Source organism: Annulohypoxylon maeteangense (genome assembly GCF_022496945.1).
Source record: "Annulohypoxylon maeteangense strain CBS 123835 unplaced genomic scaffold GGS22scaffold_3, whole genome shotgun sequence".
NCBI lineage: Eukaryota > Fungi > Ascomycota > Sordariomycetes > Xylariales > Hypoxylaceae > Annulohypoxylon > Annulohypoxylon maeteangense.
The window spans coordinates 67,059-83,835 of NW_025953250.1; the positions used below are offsets into that span (position 1 = coordinate 67,059).

General features: G+C 46.8%; 6 protein-coding genes across 6 annotated transcripts; 3 read left to right on the forward strand and 3 right to left on the reverse strand.

Moving 5' to 3' along the window:
• Window positions 1-2: 2 nt before the first annotated feature.
• Window positions 3-1,898, reverse strand: GGS22DRAFT_88139 (uncharacterized protein). The gene has a single exon (XM_047968326.1). It carries the CDS (start codon window positions 1,829-1,831, stop codon window positions 80-82), a length of 1,752 nt encoding a protein of 583 aa, XP_047821536.1. The 5' UTR covers window positions 1,832-1,898; the 3' UTR covers window positions 3-79.
• A 272-nt stretch (window positions 1,899-2,170) lies between these two features.
• On the forward strand, window positions 2,171-3,922 carry GGS22DRAFT_154066 (PAP2-domain-containing protein). Its single transcript, XM_047959967.1, has 3 exons — window positions 2,171-2,429; window positions 2,553-3,367; window positions 3,419-3,922. The coding sequence occupies exons 1-3, from the start codon at window positions 2,367-2,369 to the stop codon at window positions 3,420-3,422; spliced, it is 882 nt and encodes a 293-aa protein (XP_047821537.1). The 5' UTR covers window positions 2,171-2,366; the 3' UTR covers window positions 3,423-3,922.
• A 364-nt stretch (window positions 3,923-4,286) lies between these two features.
• Window positions 4,287-8,859, forward strand: GGS22DRAFT_154068 (P-loop containing nucleoside triphosphate hydrolase protein). Its single transcript, XM_047959968.1, has 8 exons — window positions 4,287-4,875; window positions 4,936-5,111; window positions 5,178-5,399; window positions 5,526-5,954; window positions 6,103-6,632; window positions 6,761-7,874; window positions 7,959-8,081; window positions 8,162-8,859. Exons 2-8 carry the CDS (start codon window positions 4,937-4,939, stop codon window positions 8,395-8,397), a joined length of 2,829 nt encoding a protein of 942 aa, XP_047821538.1. The 5' UTR covers window positions 4,287-4,875; window position 4,936; the 3' UTR covers window positions 8,398-8,859.
• A 680-nt stretch (window positions 8,860-9,539) lies between these two features.
• Window positions 9,540-12,376, forward strand: GGS22DRAFT_154070 (sugar transporter-like protein). Its single transcript, XM_047959969.1, has 6 exons — window positions 9,540-10,270; window positions 10,340-10,495; window positions 10,555-10,658; window positions 10,729-11,318; window positions 11,380-11,787; window positions 11,880-12,376. Exons 1-6 carry the CDS (start codon window positions 10,095-10,097, stop codon window positions 12,087-12,089), a joined length of 1,644 nt encoding a protein of 547 aa, XP_047821539.1. The 5' UTR covers window positions 9,540-10,094; the 3' UTR covers window positions 12,090-12,376.
• A 34-nt stretch (window positions 12,377-12,410) lies between these two features.
• GGS22DRAFT_154075 (NAD(P)-binding protein) lies at window positions 12,411-14,601 on the reverse strand. The gene is made up of 3 exons (XM_047959970.1): window positions 14,056-14,601; window positions 12,967-13,922; window positions 12,411-12,915 (listed from the first exon to the last, which is right to left on the reverse strand). Exons 2-3 carry the CDS (start codon window positions 13,881-13,883, stop codon window positions 12,795-12,797), a joined length of 1,038 nt encoding a protein of 345 aa, XP_047821540.1. The 5' UTR covers window positions 13,884-13,922; window positions 14,056-14,601; the 3' UTR covers window positions 12,411-12,794.
• Window positions 14,602-14,633: 32 nt separating this feature from the next.
• Window positions 14,634-16,062, reverse strand: GGS22DRAFT_154080 (glutathione S-transferase). The gene is made up of 3 exons (XM_047959971.1): window positions 16,030-16,062; window positions 15,625-15,959; window positions 14,634-15,567 (listed from the first exon to the last, which is right to left on the reverse strand). The coding sequence occupies exons 2-3, from the start codon at window positions 15,914-15,916 to the stop codon at window positions 15,155-15,157; spliced, it is 705 nt and encodes a 234-aa protein (XP_047821541.1). The 5' UTR covers window positions 15,917-15,959; window positions 16,030-16,062; the 3' UTR covers window positions 14,634-15,154.
• Window positions 16,063-16,777: the final 715 nt, after the last annotated feature.

The window sequence follows — 16,777 nt, forward strand, 5'->3', positions numbered from 1 at the left end:
CACGCAGGTATTTGGCTATGGCTGGATCTCATATATTTGGAACCTGTTGTAAATGTAATCATGTACCGAAAGAGTAAAGTTACTCACCGGTCTCGCCGGCCTTTTGCGCAGCTAATAATTGACTTTGCAAACCCTTCTTCCCTACATTCATAGCCTTCTCTAATTCCCGCTCTTCCTCTCTTAGGGCGGCCTTCCCGTACTCAAGCTGTCGTTTTTGCCGGCGCTTTTCCTCGGCCACAACGCGTTCGCGCTCGTCGAGAGCCTTCTCCCGCTTCCTCCGCTCCTCCGTAGCCTTTTGCGCTGTCTCGTCCTCTTCAATTCTATCTTCTGTGGGTGGCGGTTCTAGCGTTTGGATGTATGTTTCGATTAGGGGGTCTCGGATTAGCGAGTCTAGACTAATGTATCGCACGTCTGCGAGTATTTGGGGAGGGAGGTTTGCTAGATGAGTCGTCTTGTTGAGGGCGCGAAGGGATACGCTACGTAGTAGTGTAATTAGGTCTTTCTTAAGGGTTTCTGAGGGGAGTTTTAGTCGATTTATATGCTCGCGATACCACTTCTCGCGATCGCGGTCGCTGAGGGAAGAATCGCGCATGGGCGCTTCCTTTTTATACTTGCGGCGGAATTCGGGCCAATACAGCTTGGGTGTTGCCTTCTGCTGTAAAAATGCGAGGTAGGGAATTTTAGGATCTTTCTTTTCTTCCTTGGCACGTTGTTCTTTCAAGATTTGTATTCGTTCACGGCTCCACTCCTCCCATACCTCCTTGCGGGCTTTCGTGGTGTTGAGCACAGTGTATCGCGAGTCGTCGATGATACGACCCTCCTCGACGAGTTTCTCCCAAGGCGAATAGGGATTGATACCATAGTCGTTCAGTAGATCCTTAAATAGCTCTTGTGCGTCTGTATCGGAAAGAGGTAGGCCCTCAGCACCTTCGGGCCACGCGTCCGGGTCCCCATCGTCATATTCCCCGGGGTCGAGACCATAATCATCACCCATAGCCTGTAATTGGTAGGCAAAGTCGTCCTCGTTGAACTCAACTGGCATGTTCCCTGCGGGTTCTTCTGTACGCTGGCGTTTTGAATGGTGCTCATCCGCATCATCTCCTTCATCGTCTCCTTCACCTTCGTCATCCGTAACTTCCACTTCTTCGTAATCGGAATCTAGATCAACATGTTCTTCTGCTTCCTTTGCTGCAGCATCAACGGAAGCTTCTCTTTGAGGTTCCATAGATGTAGATCCCTCGATAAATTTTCTTTGGCCTTGAGCACCGGCGGCCTTTTCCTGAGCACCCTTAATATCCAACTCCAGTACGCCTTTCATTATCTTTTCAGGTATCCTCCAGTAGCTGGCGTTCTTGACGGGATTATACGCGAACCGGCGACCGTACTTGGTGTATACCAGCAGCCACGGCTCACAACCTGGAATGGCGAGCTTAGACTTTGGCTTGTCGGTCGGTTGCGGGCGCGGGCGATCCCCTCTTCCATCTTGGGTCCCACGATGTCCGTCACGACCCCCATGTTGCTGCTGTTGCGCCTGGCGTTGTCGTGATGGGTCATACTGGGCGAGGAAGGCGTTCGCAGTTGCAGGATCTGAGAGTTGGGGTACGGTCGAGTACTGGAAAAAACTCGCGTGAGGATCACGGGAAGGAGGTGGAGCTAGTTGAGAAACGACTTCTGCTGTTAAAGTTGATGGCGCAGCCGGTCGTGTATATGTTGATTCTTTCGTCTTCGCGTTGTAATAATAAGTATGACCCGTGGGTGCTTTATGCTCTGTCCAATCAGGAGGGAGAGGCGGAGGGAGGTTCGGGGAAGGTTTATACGTCGACTTCAGCATATTTGTAGAGTATGAGGTAGGGTTAGAAATAGAGTACTGGAGAATGATGTTGAATAAACACTTAGGCGGGTGGGTTGCGAAAAGATAATTAAAAAGCCAAATACTAGGTACCTAGGTACAGGTATGTAAGGACTTAGGCACCCTAACCTAATTGAATTTAGGCTTGTAGCTGAAAAGATTGGGGTGCTACTAGGTAGTGGAATTGCAAGGGTAGCGTAATAGCTACTATCCAGTACCAGCGCCTAAATTGAACACCCGTCATCGGTGTCAAAGCTTGGAACGATACCTATTCGTAGGTACCTACCTCTTGCAATTTATTATTTGGGCACGCGACTTCAACTTTACCCTCTCAACCTTGACAACTTCCTTTCTATTTTTCCTTTCGATCATATCACTCCTTATAAGTCCGGTTCTAATTGCCCTCTTCATTTCCGTTACTGTCGTGGCTTGGTTCTTTTATACGTCCTTCTTCCGGGAAATGTTGTGGGGTGTCTTTAAGGCTCTACGTGGACGGTGACTTGCAGCTATCGTGGCCATGACTCGAAACGGAGTTTTTCAACAAGGAGGAATATTAGAATCTATTGCGAGGTTCTGGGCTGTATGGCTATATACTCTTTCTTCGTTTTCCCTTCCCCCTTTCCCTTTCCCTTTCCCCCTTCCATCAACCTTGAGAACATCGTCTACCTGGTAGTTAGAGCATACATACCTAACTATTTTCAAGCATTCTTATGCGCCCGACTATGTAGGATTCGCTGGTCTCTTGACAGCCTACCTTCTAATACAATTCCTCGTCGAACCCTTCCATCGCATGTTCTATATCAACAACCTAAACATATCGTTTCCCCACGCCGAGATCGAACGGGTCCCCGTCTGGCTTAACTTTGTCTACGCACTGTTTGTCCCGCTTGGGGTTGTGTTGCTGTACAATAGCTTCTTCCGAGCCTCGTTCCATAAACATCATAGCACTATACTCGGTCTTGCCATTGCTTTAATCCTCAGCTCATTCCTCACCGATATAGTAAAGAATGCCGTTGGCCGTCCGAGGCCGGACTTGATTGCCCGATGCAAGCCGGCTCATGGCACCAAACCCGATGTTCTAGTGACGATCGATGTGTGTACCGAGACGGATCACCATACTCTCCACGACGGTTGGCGATCGTTCCCCTCGGGTCATTCTAGCTTCTCCTTTAGCGGCCTCGGGTACCTAGCCTGCTTCCTAGCTGGCCAGCTGAGGATTTTCCGCAACAAGAAGGATATAGGTCGGTCATTGATCTGTCTTGCCCCTCTCGTCGGAGCAGCCTTGATAGCCATTAGTCGGTGCGAAGACTACCGTCATGATGTATACGATGTTTCTGTGGGGTCGATATTGGGGTTTACTGTAGGCCTCTTCACTTACCGCAGGTATTGGCCTCGGCTGAGTAGCCGAGAATGCGACGAACCGTATCCGCCTCCTGGCACAGGGGCAGAAGACGGGGAAGGCTGGAGGAGAGTTCGAGATGAAGAGGAAGGAGGTTCGGTCGCAGGACGAAACGATGGGTATGAGATGGCCAACATGATGGGAAGTCACAGCTAACATGTGCTTACTAGATAATCGGATCAAAGAGGCACAAAAAAGAAACAGCAAATATGTACTGTGATTTGTGCCAAGTATTGGAAATATGCCTCGACACTTTATAATTATTTACAAGGACCGATCGCGACTTTCCATTTCTGTCTATAGCCTCGTCTTCAGACAGCTGCCATCGAACAATATCCAGCGATGAAGTTGCAAATTTCAAATGAACATGACTTATTGGCCTGGTGCTACGTAATATTTCCTTTAGTTCTTGATATATGTAGCTAAGTAATAATATTTTAATATTTGGATGGATGACATCAATATCGAGGGTTGTTGGGTATTGCAGACTACATGGTACCTGTACATTAACAAGGTAGTACATAGGCAGATACCTACTAGGAGGTAGGTAGGAAGTAGGTGGTAGCATACTAGGCTGACCTATGTACATATGTAGGTAGGTACATAGTAACTACCTAAAGCAACCTGAAGTTGTGAAGGATCATAGGTACAAGGTATCTTTCCTAATAGAGTCCAGATACAGTATGGATAACATTCGAAATGCTTAAAGGTACTGAGCAGCTGAGGTACTCCGTGCGCATGTTCCTCTACTCTTCCCTGTTGCTCAGGAATTGATAACTGACAGATTCACGCGGATTCACTCGATAGCATAGAGATTTGTATGAGGAATTGTGAATTGAAGTTTGCTTTTTCTAGGTTTTTGCTTTAGCCAATCATCTTCAATGAGATAACTGCGCAAGTCCTAGGACTGGTGCCTATCCGTCCATCGTACCCCGCTACCAGCCACCGGATATGCATACCCCCTGCACACCCCGGTTACTACATACCTACCTACCTAGCAGCCTAGGTACCTCAGGTTCAAACGTGAATAACAACTCCTTAATACTCTATACTTAGATAGAATATGTTAGTGTTCCCACATATCATACTCTATTTTCTTAACAATCACTATTATCTTCTCGAGTTTCTTTTGACTCAACATCACCAGAGTTACTTTAGCTCGGATTATGATATGGATGAAGGTGCACTGCAAGTTTCGAGTCTCATGTCTGCCCGAATATTTTCCTCCCCCCTCTGTCCCTGCTCAATCATTTTCTCTTCTTCTTTTCTCTTCCTTTCCTTCCTACCTACGTCCTGTTTACATCCCATCCCAGTTCCGCCCCATCACGGTTGTTTCTTATCTATCTTATACTCTCTTCAGAACTTCATAGCCTACTAGGTAGCTACACCTAGATCTCACATGAATATTTTACCCACATCTCCCACATCTCCCACATGCTTACCTACCTACCTAGGAGGTAGGTATTAATCTATTTGCTGTCTAAAACCCGAGTCGCTGTCATTTAATCTCATGTTAGATACCTAAAAATCTACTCATTCATCTAGGCAATCATTACGAGTTGAGTTATTCTGATAATTGTCACTAACCTACCTATATTACCTTGTCTCTTACCTAGCTACATGCCATGTAAGTTATGTTATTAAGTTGCATTCTCATCCTGAATGACTTTTTCTGATTAAAATGTAGCATGACTCGCCTTGGTAAGGTAGTCAAATATGAGCGCCTTGGCTCGCCGGCGGCAAGCTTGATATCAGATACTACCATGCCGCCGCCATCCCCTAGCCCCCTCAAGCGGAAGACGCCCCCGACTGAGTATCCGGATACTCAATCTGTAGCTAGAAGCTTCATTAGGTCTCATGCTCGTGAGTTCTTGGTCACCCTCCTGTATACTACTTAACCACATAAACTAGTACTGATCGTGCCCATAGCTAGCGCCGAGACGTGGCATCGACGAGACGATGATACAGAGCCAATGTTCATGGAAATGAGACGCCTGCCTGACAGCTTCAAGCAAGGTTCACCCGTTTCCCAGAATGCCGACGCCAGTTTTTCTCATCAAAGCTTCGCTCACCCAACATTTACCGATATTGGTTTAAAGCAGAAAGCATGCAATGACACACTTGGTGATCTCCAGACACTCGGAGTATCTCGTAAGTAATCATTACCTAGTACTTCACACTTCTCATATATTAAGCTCTTACATTTAATGGCCTTTTCTATAAGCATACCTAAGACGCATAAGCAGTAACAGCACTTGCTAACTAAACATGCATAAGACGTGGCCGCCTTGCCTGAGCTGGTTCTTGTTGGCGACCAGTCTGCTGGAAAGTCCAGCTTGATGTCCGGTCTAGCACGGGTTAGCCTTCCGCGTAGCGCCGGCGTCTGCACGCGCTGCCCGCTTCATATTCGTTTAATCAGTAGCAAGATTGACCACTGGTCATGCACTGTATCTCTTCAGCGAGACTATGACTTCAAACCTTTTCCAGATCGGAAACCAAAGACTTCGGATGTTACCGTCGCGAACCCCTTCCCCCCTTGGGTCAAGATGAATCATCGAGACACGAAGCCGTTCAAGACCATTTTCGATCCCTCAGAAATCGAAGAGGTCCTTCGTTGGGCTCAGGTTGCTATTCTGAATCACAACCGAAACTTCGAATTATTCATCCCTGGCGAAGGTGCCGTGACCAAAGAAACACCACTCGATTGTAAGTCCATACATACCTAGGTAGCTACCTAGTACCTAGGAAGTCACCTAATTTAAGTCGCATTTCGCTAGTCAGACAGTCCCTTGTCTAACCGCACCCTTCACATCCTATTTTTTATCCACCGTTTGCTTACTCAAGATTGTTGTAGTGGCCGCTCGTGAGACAGATGCGCAATTCTCTCCAAATATAGTGGCCTTGGAGATAAAGGGCCCTGGACTTCCTGATCTAAGCTTCTATGACCTACCCGGTGTATTTCAATCACCGGAAAAGGAAGAAGACGAATACGTAGTAAAGGTGGTTGAGAAGCTAACCTTGGAATATATCAGGAGAGAAAAAGCAATCATCATGTGGGCTCTACCTATGAACGTCGATTTGGAGAATTCTACCTGTTTGGGTATCATTCGCAAGGCCAAGGCAGCACCTCGAACAATTGGGGTTATGACTAAGGCAGACCAACTTCCCCCTCAGAATATTCCTAATTGGTTAGCCATGTTTCGGGGCGACAAGCAGTTGGTCGGACAAGGCTTCTTCGCTACGTCGCGGCCGCCGAGCCAGCCTCTTGAGGACGCAGCCAAATGGGAAGAACTGTTCTTTAACCGACAAGTTGATGGCAATAGCCCATGGCCGATCGAATTCGCGGATTTCGCCGACCGCTGCGGCGTTGAAGTTTTGCTAAAAGTAAGTCCCCGGTCCCTTGCGAGTTCTAAGCCTAGACGAGGCATTGTCTCCGGTGTCATCACACACGATACGCTTGTCTAGGCAGATACCTAGTCTATAATACAGATAATTAGCTAACCTTTTCGTAGTTCTTGTCTGGAAAGCTTACGGAGGCTTTTGCTAGAAGCTTGCCATCCATCAAGGAGACTGTTCATCGGCGTATCATTACTATCAAAGACGAATTAGATGCCCTCCCTGAACTTCCCGCCAATGTAGAACACGAAGTCAAGAGGAGTCTGTTCAAGTTCCTAGAGCAAGTAAAGAGTGCCATCAGGAACACTGGGTTTTCTTCCGAGTGGAATACGTTAAACAGTCAGTTCCAGACTTGTGTGTTCAAGATGAAGCCTACTTGTAAGGTTAAGGACTCAGAGCTTCAGACTATCGATATTTCAGCCGATTCGGAAGCTACAACACCTGGCTCCTCAAAAAGACCTCGCCCTAGTGACTCAACTATGCGAAACATCTCCACGCCAACTAGGCGTCCGCGCCAAGACAACGCCGCTACGCCGGTAAAGCATGAGGAGATCGCAGCAGCCAGTCCATCCCGCGCCTCATCTATCATGGGCGCGCCAGAATCACGGCACAGCCCGTTCGTCAGGTTTTTCAACCGTGGTCGCTGTGCCATGGACATTAAAGATATCCGTAACAGGATACTCAGAACCAAGCGTCCTGGTATGCCACGAGACTTAGTCCCGGACGAGGTTCGCGAGACTTTGTGCCTAGACGCGGTCAAGAAGTGGGAGGAACCACTAGACACTTATATTCTCAAGACGGCAGAACTCTTAGAAAGGACTGCTAATGCCGCACTTGACGAGTCTCTCGGGGTGTTGCGCCGTCGTTTAATCTTCAAGGACTGCCATGATCATCTGAAACGGTTTATTGAAGAGGCAGTCGCCTCGCAGAGGGCACGCCTCTCAGACATGTTCAACTCTGAGACGTACCAGCTATATATGATGAATGACGACGCCTTTCATCGCTACAAAGCCCAGGAAATGAGTCAACTTCTGCGTGTACGGGGAATAATTCGCCTGAAATCTCTCACTCTGATTGACTGGAACTATACAGCTCAGAGGCTAGAAGACATGTCGGAAGAAGACAAGATCAAAGAACGCAAGATGCTCGATACCTACCTTCCCAAGATCGGGAAAGACCCTTACGACACTGAAATTGAGGTAGCAGGATTTGTCCGTGGTTACTACATGAGTACGTGTATTCCCGGGGATGTCTACGATATAAAGATCATTAAAATTGTTTCGAACCTTACTAATCCTTTTTTCTTCTCTGCAGTGGCCGCGGCAAGATTCGTAGAAGGGGTGACGATGAACGTAAACTCAAATCTCCTGCGTACATTTAGGGAAAAACAGCTGGACATGTCTCTGGATGAGAAGTTTCATATCTACAGTCACTCCGGTGAGTTTGATATTTCTACACGTTGCATTATGACGATGAAGCTAGTGAACGATACTAATGGCGATTTCACTGGCTGGCAGACCCGGATCAGTATAATAGGTTGATGGAAGAGGATGACAGAACGGCAAAGAGAAGGCTACAGCTCAAGGGAGAAATGGACAAGCTGTTGAGAGCCATGCATAGTATCAACGAGCTTGGAAGCTTTTCTGGCGATGCTATTGACGCACATGGCTCTAGCGGTGTGAACGGTTCGAACCCCAACCATTTCCACGCGATCATGGAGTCCGATTGTGAAATGGACGATGCCGTGCTGTGATGGAGGGTGTGACGAAGTGACCAGGTTTGATTTTATCACGGGATCGATCCTCGGTACACTTGTTTTTCTTTTTGTGTCCACGGCTCACCCATTGGATATCCAAGTCCAGGAATGCGGTTCAAAGTTCCGTGGTTATGGATAGGTCATCAGGGATAAGGGAAAAGGTGATACTAGGATGTATTGGAGCTAGGATTCCCGGGGTGGTTTTGGTTCACCAATCTCTACTATGTAAAGGCATCTTGCCTACTAGGTGCTCGGGTAGGTACCTACGCAGGCAATGAAACCAAGAGGAATATGATGCCAGACAGGCGGGCTTGGTGTTCAGAATTAACTTAGGCATAAAAACACCCATTGTTTTCTTTCATGCCAGGCGTTAAGTCTATGTGGTTTGGTCAAAACAATGAAATGATTATACGGTGCGTTATAAGGTAGGTACCTGCCTACCTGTGCATCTTAAGACACTTTTTTTTTTTTTTAGGATCTAGGTAGGTAGTAGGTAGGTAGGTAGTTACCTAAAAAGAAATAATGGGAATGCAACGATTGGCTAGAGCATATCAGACTCTAGTTCCACGTATACCTACCTAGGTAGGCTTCTCCTGCTCATGGCCTGCATGTAGTAGGCATGTTTCATTCCGATTTTTGCCTATTAGCCGGCCGGCCCTTTTCTGGTACACCATAGATGTCATCACCTTCAATGCTGTCACTGAGGAACATCCAATAGTAGCCGAGCTACCGACTAGGTTCCCGGATCGCGTGCACGCGATGGAAGGTGTAGCCCCGAAGTCTAGAAGAGTGCCTACTAGGTAGGTAGGTAGGCCATCTTCGACAAAGATCCAATAAAATATCCTCGCAATTCCTCGTAGCCCATAACCTGGAGAAGCGCGTTTCTGCTAGCTTTTTATCACGTCCCATATTCGATTATCTGTGCTCTCATTCTAGATTCGAGATGGATGCCTTTAAGAATAATGCTTAGGTAGGATAATAAAATTCAGACAGTATATCACGGACGGCACAGCATATCCAAGTCATAAGTGGTTCTTATTATCGTCGCCACCGTCGACCTCATGAATTGCTTCCCTACCTACCTACCTAGTACCTATAATGTGCAAGCTAAGAACTAAGCCTCGATTGCTGATCCCGTAACAGCAGACCACAGACTTTCCAAATATGATACTTCGGAGCCTTAGATCTTACCATGGGTCTCTTTTCGGATGTGAGGAGAGGGAACCTCAACTAGATCGTAGCCGGGCTGTCGGTTTGATAGGCCGCTAGTCAGCAACGTCCCAGTGGAATCCTAGTCGAGGGTCGCCTCCAACTACTACCCGCCTACGATCTTTATATAATATCCCCGCATTATCGTGACATGCATTAGCCGTCGTTACGGTAGCGCCAGAGTAGAGGCATCGAGCTTGGTTTTTCTATACGTTCGATTTCTTCTTGGCAAAGGATTTGGACGGACGCGCTTCATCATGCTATTAATTACCAGCCGCAGCTAGGTACGCTGCCAGCATAAAATATTTGAATGGCATCATATCCCTCGCATCGCGTACGCTCTTCGTCGCTTCTCTGGCACATATACCTTGGTTTTATCTATTGAATTGGAATGGTTTGACTCTTACCTACCGGCATATAACATCGATCTTGACGACTCTCGCGCGCGAAGAAAGGAATCCCTACCTAGGTACCTAAATGCCATTATGGTTCATCCTCGTCAACCCATAGCCAAGGGCCATGAGGAGGAACATGAACAGTTAGCGCACAGGGAAGCGCCAGAATTTGAATACGTCTATTGGACGAAGGAGCCGCATCTACGGAAATTATACGCATGGGCTTGTGTACTGATGATAGCCTCGGCAACAACTGGATACGATGGGTAAGAGTAGAGTCGAATTTCTTGTCTCTGCTAGGCAATCAACTAATAGTTAGGAACGTACCTGTTCAGAATGCTCGTCAATACTTCTCAGCAAATAGATCGCTGGAAACAGTACTTTCCCAAGACTCAGGTCGGGCCCGATAACTCTCAAGACGTAGCCGACAGTTGGCTCGGACTCCTCGTGAACATGTTCAACATCGGGAGCATTTTGAGTTTCTTCCTCACGTATGATTACTCCCAAGATATTTCACTTACATATCATGCGTTGCTAAATATATCAATAGACCGTATATTGCCGATAACTGGGGTCGGAAGACATCGATAGCCATTGGATGTGTCTTCATGATAATTGGGGGTTGTGTGTCGGCGTTCTGTAATGGATATGAAAGTATGCGAAAGCGCCAATACATGATAAAATACGTAGATCCCCTTTACTAACGTACATACCTATAATCTAGTGTTTATCACTGGTCGTCTAATCCTTGGCTTTGGTAACAGTTTATCACAAATGGCCTCTCCTTTACTCCTCACGGAAATATGTCATCCTCAGCATCGTGGACCCGTAACGGCGGTCTATAATTGTTTATGGAATTTAGGTGCTCTTTTGGTGGCCTGGGTCGGCTGGGGCACTGCGCAGATCCGGAATGACTGGAGTTGGAGGTCAATCACTCTCATCCAGATATTACCCTCGTTAATCCAGATCATCTTCATCTACTGGATCCCAGAATCCCCGCGATATCTCATAGCGAAAGATCGCCATGACGAGGCGCTCGATATATTAGCTAAATATCATGCTGGTGGCGACAAGAAAGATGTGCTCGTCCAGTTCGAATTTAGGGAAATCAAGGAGACAATGCGGATGGAGAAACAAGTAGCACGCGCCGCCGGTTACCTTGACTTCTTACGGACTAAGGGAAACTTATGGCGTTTAGCAATTCTCGTTTCTTTAGGTGTTATATCTCAGTACAGCGGAAACGCGCTTTTCTCGAATTATATGGACACCGTCTATGAGGGCGCTGGAATAAAGGTTCAAGACCAGAAGCTCGCTGTAAAGACGCCTCATACGACGTTTTAGGATCGCTGAGAAATGGCTAATGTGTTATTTGTAGTTGAGCGGCGGGAAAACAATCCTCGATCTCATCGTGACGATCCTTGCCGCCTTGAACGTCGATAGGTTCGGTAGACGACCACTCTTCCTAATATCAACATCGGGGATGGTGGTATCGTTCGTAAGCTGGACGATTTGTGGCGCTATTTACGAGAACTCGGACCTGACTAATGTAGCTTCTGGTTACGCACAGCTAGTATTTATCTGGCTATTTGGAATTTTCTATGATATCGGGTTCTCGGGACTGTTGATTGCTTACGCACTAGAGGTGCTTCCCTTCAAGCTACGCGCTAAGGGTATGATGATTATGAACATCACAGTACAAGCTGTGCTTGCACTCAGCAACCAGACAAACAAGATTGCTTGGAACAGGATGCCGAAACACTGGAATTTCATGCTTTTTTATACTGTAAGTTTCCCCGCCATGGCCATTTTATCTCTTGCATAGGAGTGATCGATCCATCTCGGTCGAGTATGCACTAACCTATATGTCTCGCGCAGCTGTGGGATTTCTGTGAGCTGGCATTCGTTTACTTCTTCTATGTCGAGACGAAAGGACCTACGCTAGAGGAGATCGCATGGATATTCGACGGCGTAGACGCTGTCGCCAACATCGACATTCGCCAGGTCGAGAAGGAAATGCATGAGATGGAAAGGGAACAGAGCATCGACTCAGCGGCTTTGTCGTCAAGGGGCAAGGGGGTTGTCTGAATTGACCATTTCCCTCCACAATCGACATGGATTCGATTGATGCTTTATGAGTTGACCTTATGGTTGAGGCGTGATAATTATTGAGTACGGTGAGTGGCCTCTCTGTTTCATAGGCGCAGGAAATATGAAAAATTGGGACGGGGCTTGATGATACCAACCTTGGAATCTTGGAATACTATCTACTAAGGTACTAGGCATTTACCTACCTACCTTGTAGTATTTACTTACCTAAGGAGGTACCCAAGGTATATTTAATTTATATTTAAAATTGAAGCTTGCTTTGCCCGGCATAACCCTTTATTTTTTAACATCATAGAAGATGTAGGAATGTGAACAGCATAAATCTCGAGTCTAGGTAGGTGCCTATGGTTGCGATATGAAGAACCACGTAACGAGATCGCATGTAGGTCCTTGCAATTCATTAAGCTCACCATCTAGATAGGTACCTACTTATCATACATGGCCGCATGAAGCTATTATGTAGAAACACATAGGTAGGTACCTAGGTAGGTACAGATATCATACCATTAACCAAAAATTGCCTACCTACCTGAGGTAATACAAATCGTCCTAAAAGTAGATATCCATTCCGAACCCCTAGTTCTCTAATGGATACCCACGCCTACACAGATAGAAAGTCAATTTCGCTATAATAACCTCAGGTAATAACTCAACGACGGCTCAATGATAAAACTCTCTCTCATGCTAGCGCTTCATGTCTTGAATGATCTTAGAGGCACCAGCAAAGTTAAACTCCTCCAGCGTTTCTTCCCATATCCTCTCTTTTAAAATCTGACCCTCCTTCGTGTAATAGCACGAGGGAAACCTGTTCTATGATTAGCTTTAGCTTCAACATCTGTAGGAGAGGTATTCATACGGTTGGATAGTCCAATCACTCATATAGTTTCCATGCGTCTCTTTGCCTCTCGCCACCACAGCATCGAGGATGGCGTTCGTCCCGGCACTTACACTCCTCCCATTTATACCCTGGAAGATGGTGAACATCGTTCTACCGAATAATCCCATCTTCGCATCCGCGCCAAACTCGGTGCCGCCGCAGAGACCGGGGTTTGACAGATTGATGATCACGTCGTTAGGGTCAACGTACTCCGCGAGCTTAGAGACAAAAAATTGCTGTAGTAGTTTACTTCGTGGATAGGCCGCCATCGGCTTGTAATTCTCGCTCTCGTCGCACTGCACAAGGACTGGACCGGGTGACTTGAATGGCGGAGCCCAGTACGCCGTGTCAGAGGTAACGAGAGAAAGACGCGGCGGCGTCGCGCCTGGCGACGTCGGCTTCTTAGCCTTGAGGACAGGTAGGAGCAGGATAGCTAATAAAACTGTGGAAAGATAATTTATCTGGAAGACAATCTCGTGATTGGTAACGGCGTGAGGTCGGAACACATCAGTTCGTATACCGGCATTCAGGATCGTGATGTCTATGCGCGGCAGAGTCTCGCACCTCTTGGCGAAGGCCTTGATAGAGTCGTACGATGCCATATCAAGAAGCCAGACGGATACTGAGGAGTTGGGAAATTCTTTCCGCAGCTTATCCGCAGCTGTGTCGCCTCGTGTCTGCGATCTCACGGCGACAATTAGGTTGGTGAGGCCTAATTGACACAGCTGTCGCGCAGCTTGAAACCCGAGTCCCGAGTTTGAGCCGGTCACTATAGCCGTCTGACCTGAGAGGTTAGTTCCTTTAGGCCAGGGCTTCTGGTACATGAGCCATTGGCGGTAGAAGAAACCAATGAGATGAGTCTCAAACGCGGCTCGATGTTCAAGGTGTTGAGACATGCTTGATATGTGTACCTAGAAGGGATGTTGGGTATATACCTAGGTAGCTAGGTAAGTATCTAAGCATCAGTTGGTCGGAAAAATAGATTTCCAAGGTACAGCTTAAGATATAATCTGGGTATGTCGCTATGCAGGACGTATATATGAGAGTTAAGAAGACTTTAGATAGTACCTAGGCAGGTGGAGTTCTTTATTCTGTCATTCCGGTCTCCCCCCTTAGTATATAGCTTCTTCCGTCTCTCTGCATAGCACGGCTTGTCAGAGAAACTTGTGACACATATAGGCAGTACCTTTGTCATCCTTCGGCCGATTACGACGTCCCGGGTCCGTGGCTGACTATTAGGAGCTCGGGGCATCGAACAAATCAACGTCACCGTCTAACGCCCAATATGCGGCAAGATTTACCGCATGACGCATGAGGACGGACGTATCGGTTATTCGGATGCCGTCAAAATGACAATATTATTTCCCGTCTAGGCAACATCATGGAGAGATTCATCATTGTCACACTCGACAAAAGTTGTGGTGACTTCCCAGGAAGGAATTAAAGCTGACATGTAAGCACGGTATCCCCAAATTATTCTCCATCCGATCATATATGGAGGTATTTACTTACCTACTTACCTAGTACCTAGTACTTGTCTAACATGTAAGATGCCTAAGTGTATGAATGAATTCAGGCTCGCTCACACGGTCTCAGAACACCGAGAAACATGCAGATTAAAAAAAAGAAAGAAAAAGAAAAAAAAAGAAAAAGCACAATCAGTCCATGGGAAAGGCTGATTAGGGATCCCTGTATAAAGTCTTTGCTTTGGTATTAGAGGTACATGAGTAGGTAATAGACTCTACCTACCTACCTAAGTAGGTAGTCGGTCAACTGTCTCGGGACCGAGAGTTCGCAAAGCCCCATCACTTACCAATCCGAATTACCCGCCCGAACGACATATTTTGTTCCCCAGATTCTTTGAGATTCATTATTGAAGGAACCTGTCAGATACCCACCCGGCTGCCCGGTAGGAAGAAAAGGTAGGTAAGTTATCTTGCGTGTCCCATATTTCTTGAATACAAGCACACACACTTACGTAGTCCTGACAGCCATATCTGCCAAATGTCGGACCCGTCTCGTGCATGCTAGATACCAACAATAGATGCGATTTCTTGGCTGCTTATATACCTACCTACGTACTTACCTATTAATAGGTAGCAACCTATGCAGCTAGGTAGGTAGACTAGGATGGTAGTACCATTATCTACATGGTCTATCATTTCCCCTATAGCCGTCCGCGGGCTTGAATGGCTGCCGCCACGGCTTTTTGCATAGGCGGAGGAGTAGCGCCGATCAACTGGTCGACGGACAGATCCGGATCTCCTTTCTGGACTGCCCGCTTATATCCATCTCGTGTGGCGACGCGCTTGAGGTAAGACAGTATGTTGGGATATGCACCAAGATCGTAAGGTGCAAAGCAACGCATGGTCGTGAGGCAGCAGACGTTCATTACGTCGGCGGCGGTGAACTGCTCACCGGCGAGCCAAGGCACGTTGGATAAGCGTCGATCCATATATTCGATGAGTTGAATTTGCCTTGCCTTATGGTATTTTACGGATGGGTTTGCCTCGTCCAGTCCCGTCCGAGACATTGACATATTTAGGAACAGAGTAGGTTGTAGAGTTCCGTTCGCGAAGTCTCGTCATACTGTTAGCTACCAGTGACACACATCTTCTAGGAGCGATTCTCCCTTACGGAACCAGTATAGGTACTCGGAATAGTCCTTGTCTCCGGGGGAAAGTGCCAACTTTCCATTACCCCAGGTCTGCAAGATGTACTCCACACAAGCACCCGATTCCGCAATTTTGACATCGCCATCTTCGATGACAGGAGCTGACCCCAGAGGGTGCAAGGCCTTATACTCGTCCGGCGCCATGATCGGAGCCCGGTCATACTTCTTCAACTCATAATCAATGTCAAGCTCTTCGCAGAGCCAGACGACCCTATCCGATTGCGATATACCAAGATGGTGGACGGTGAGAGTCATGTTGATATTGGGAGAGGTTGCGATGATTTACCTTGGGTGGTTCCTATGCGATTATGATGAGTAAGTGGATGAATTGGGTGAGAGGTAACCTGTGATACTAGGTAGGTACCTACCGAGGTAATATTTGTGTTTTTGTCAATGTTCAGGAGGTGGAGGAACCGGAAATTTAAGTTTACTTACCTAGTACCTAGTAGACATATGAATCCATGATGTATGGATGAGGCATGCAGCCGTCTCCGAGGTATAACCGCTGTTACTAGGCATTATTTAGTTAGGGCGTATCTACTACATGTAACTTCCGATAATCTCTTTCAAGGTTGCTACCTACTTGATTCTACTATGTACTCGTACGTACAATACCTACCTTGGCTGCTTGGTACCTACCTAACGTTAGCCCGAATATAATGCAACTAATGATATGTATATGGATTATTTTAAAGAATCGAAGATAAATATCCGTGTCAACTCCAGGTCAACGTTCAATAGATAACCACACACTTTGAGCAACCTCTTACACCAATAGGTATACTGATGAATACCACCTGGGCACTTAACAATCCAATTGCTAGGTAATTAATTACAAGGCACCTATACATGATGCACATCAGATGAACTGTTCAAATTCCGTTATATAATTCAATAAATTTACCCAGGTAAGCTGCAGCCATATTTTCCCCTTCGGCCTTATAAGCTACTGAATATGTCATAGCCCTGGAGGTGATCTTATACTTACCTATTTAACAATAACCTATGAGATTGCAGTATCATTCCTCAAATACAGGGATTCGGTTCAGAAGGCAGCAAACGCCGAAGATGCAGGTGACATTTCGGGTTCGGCAGGACGGCAACGCAGCATCGCGA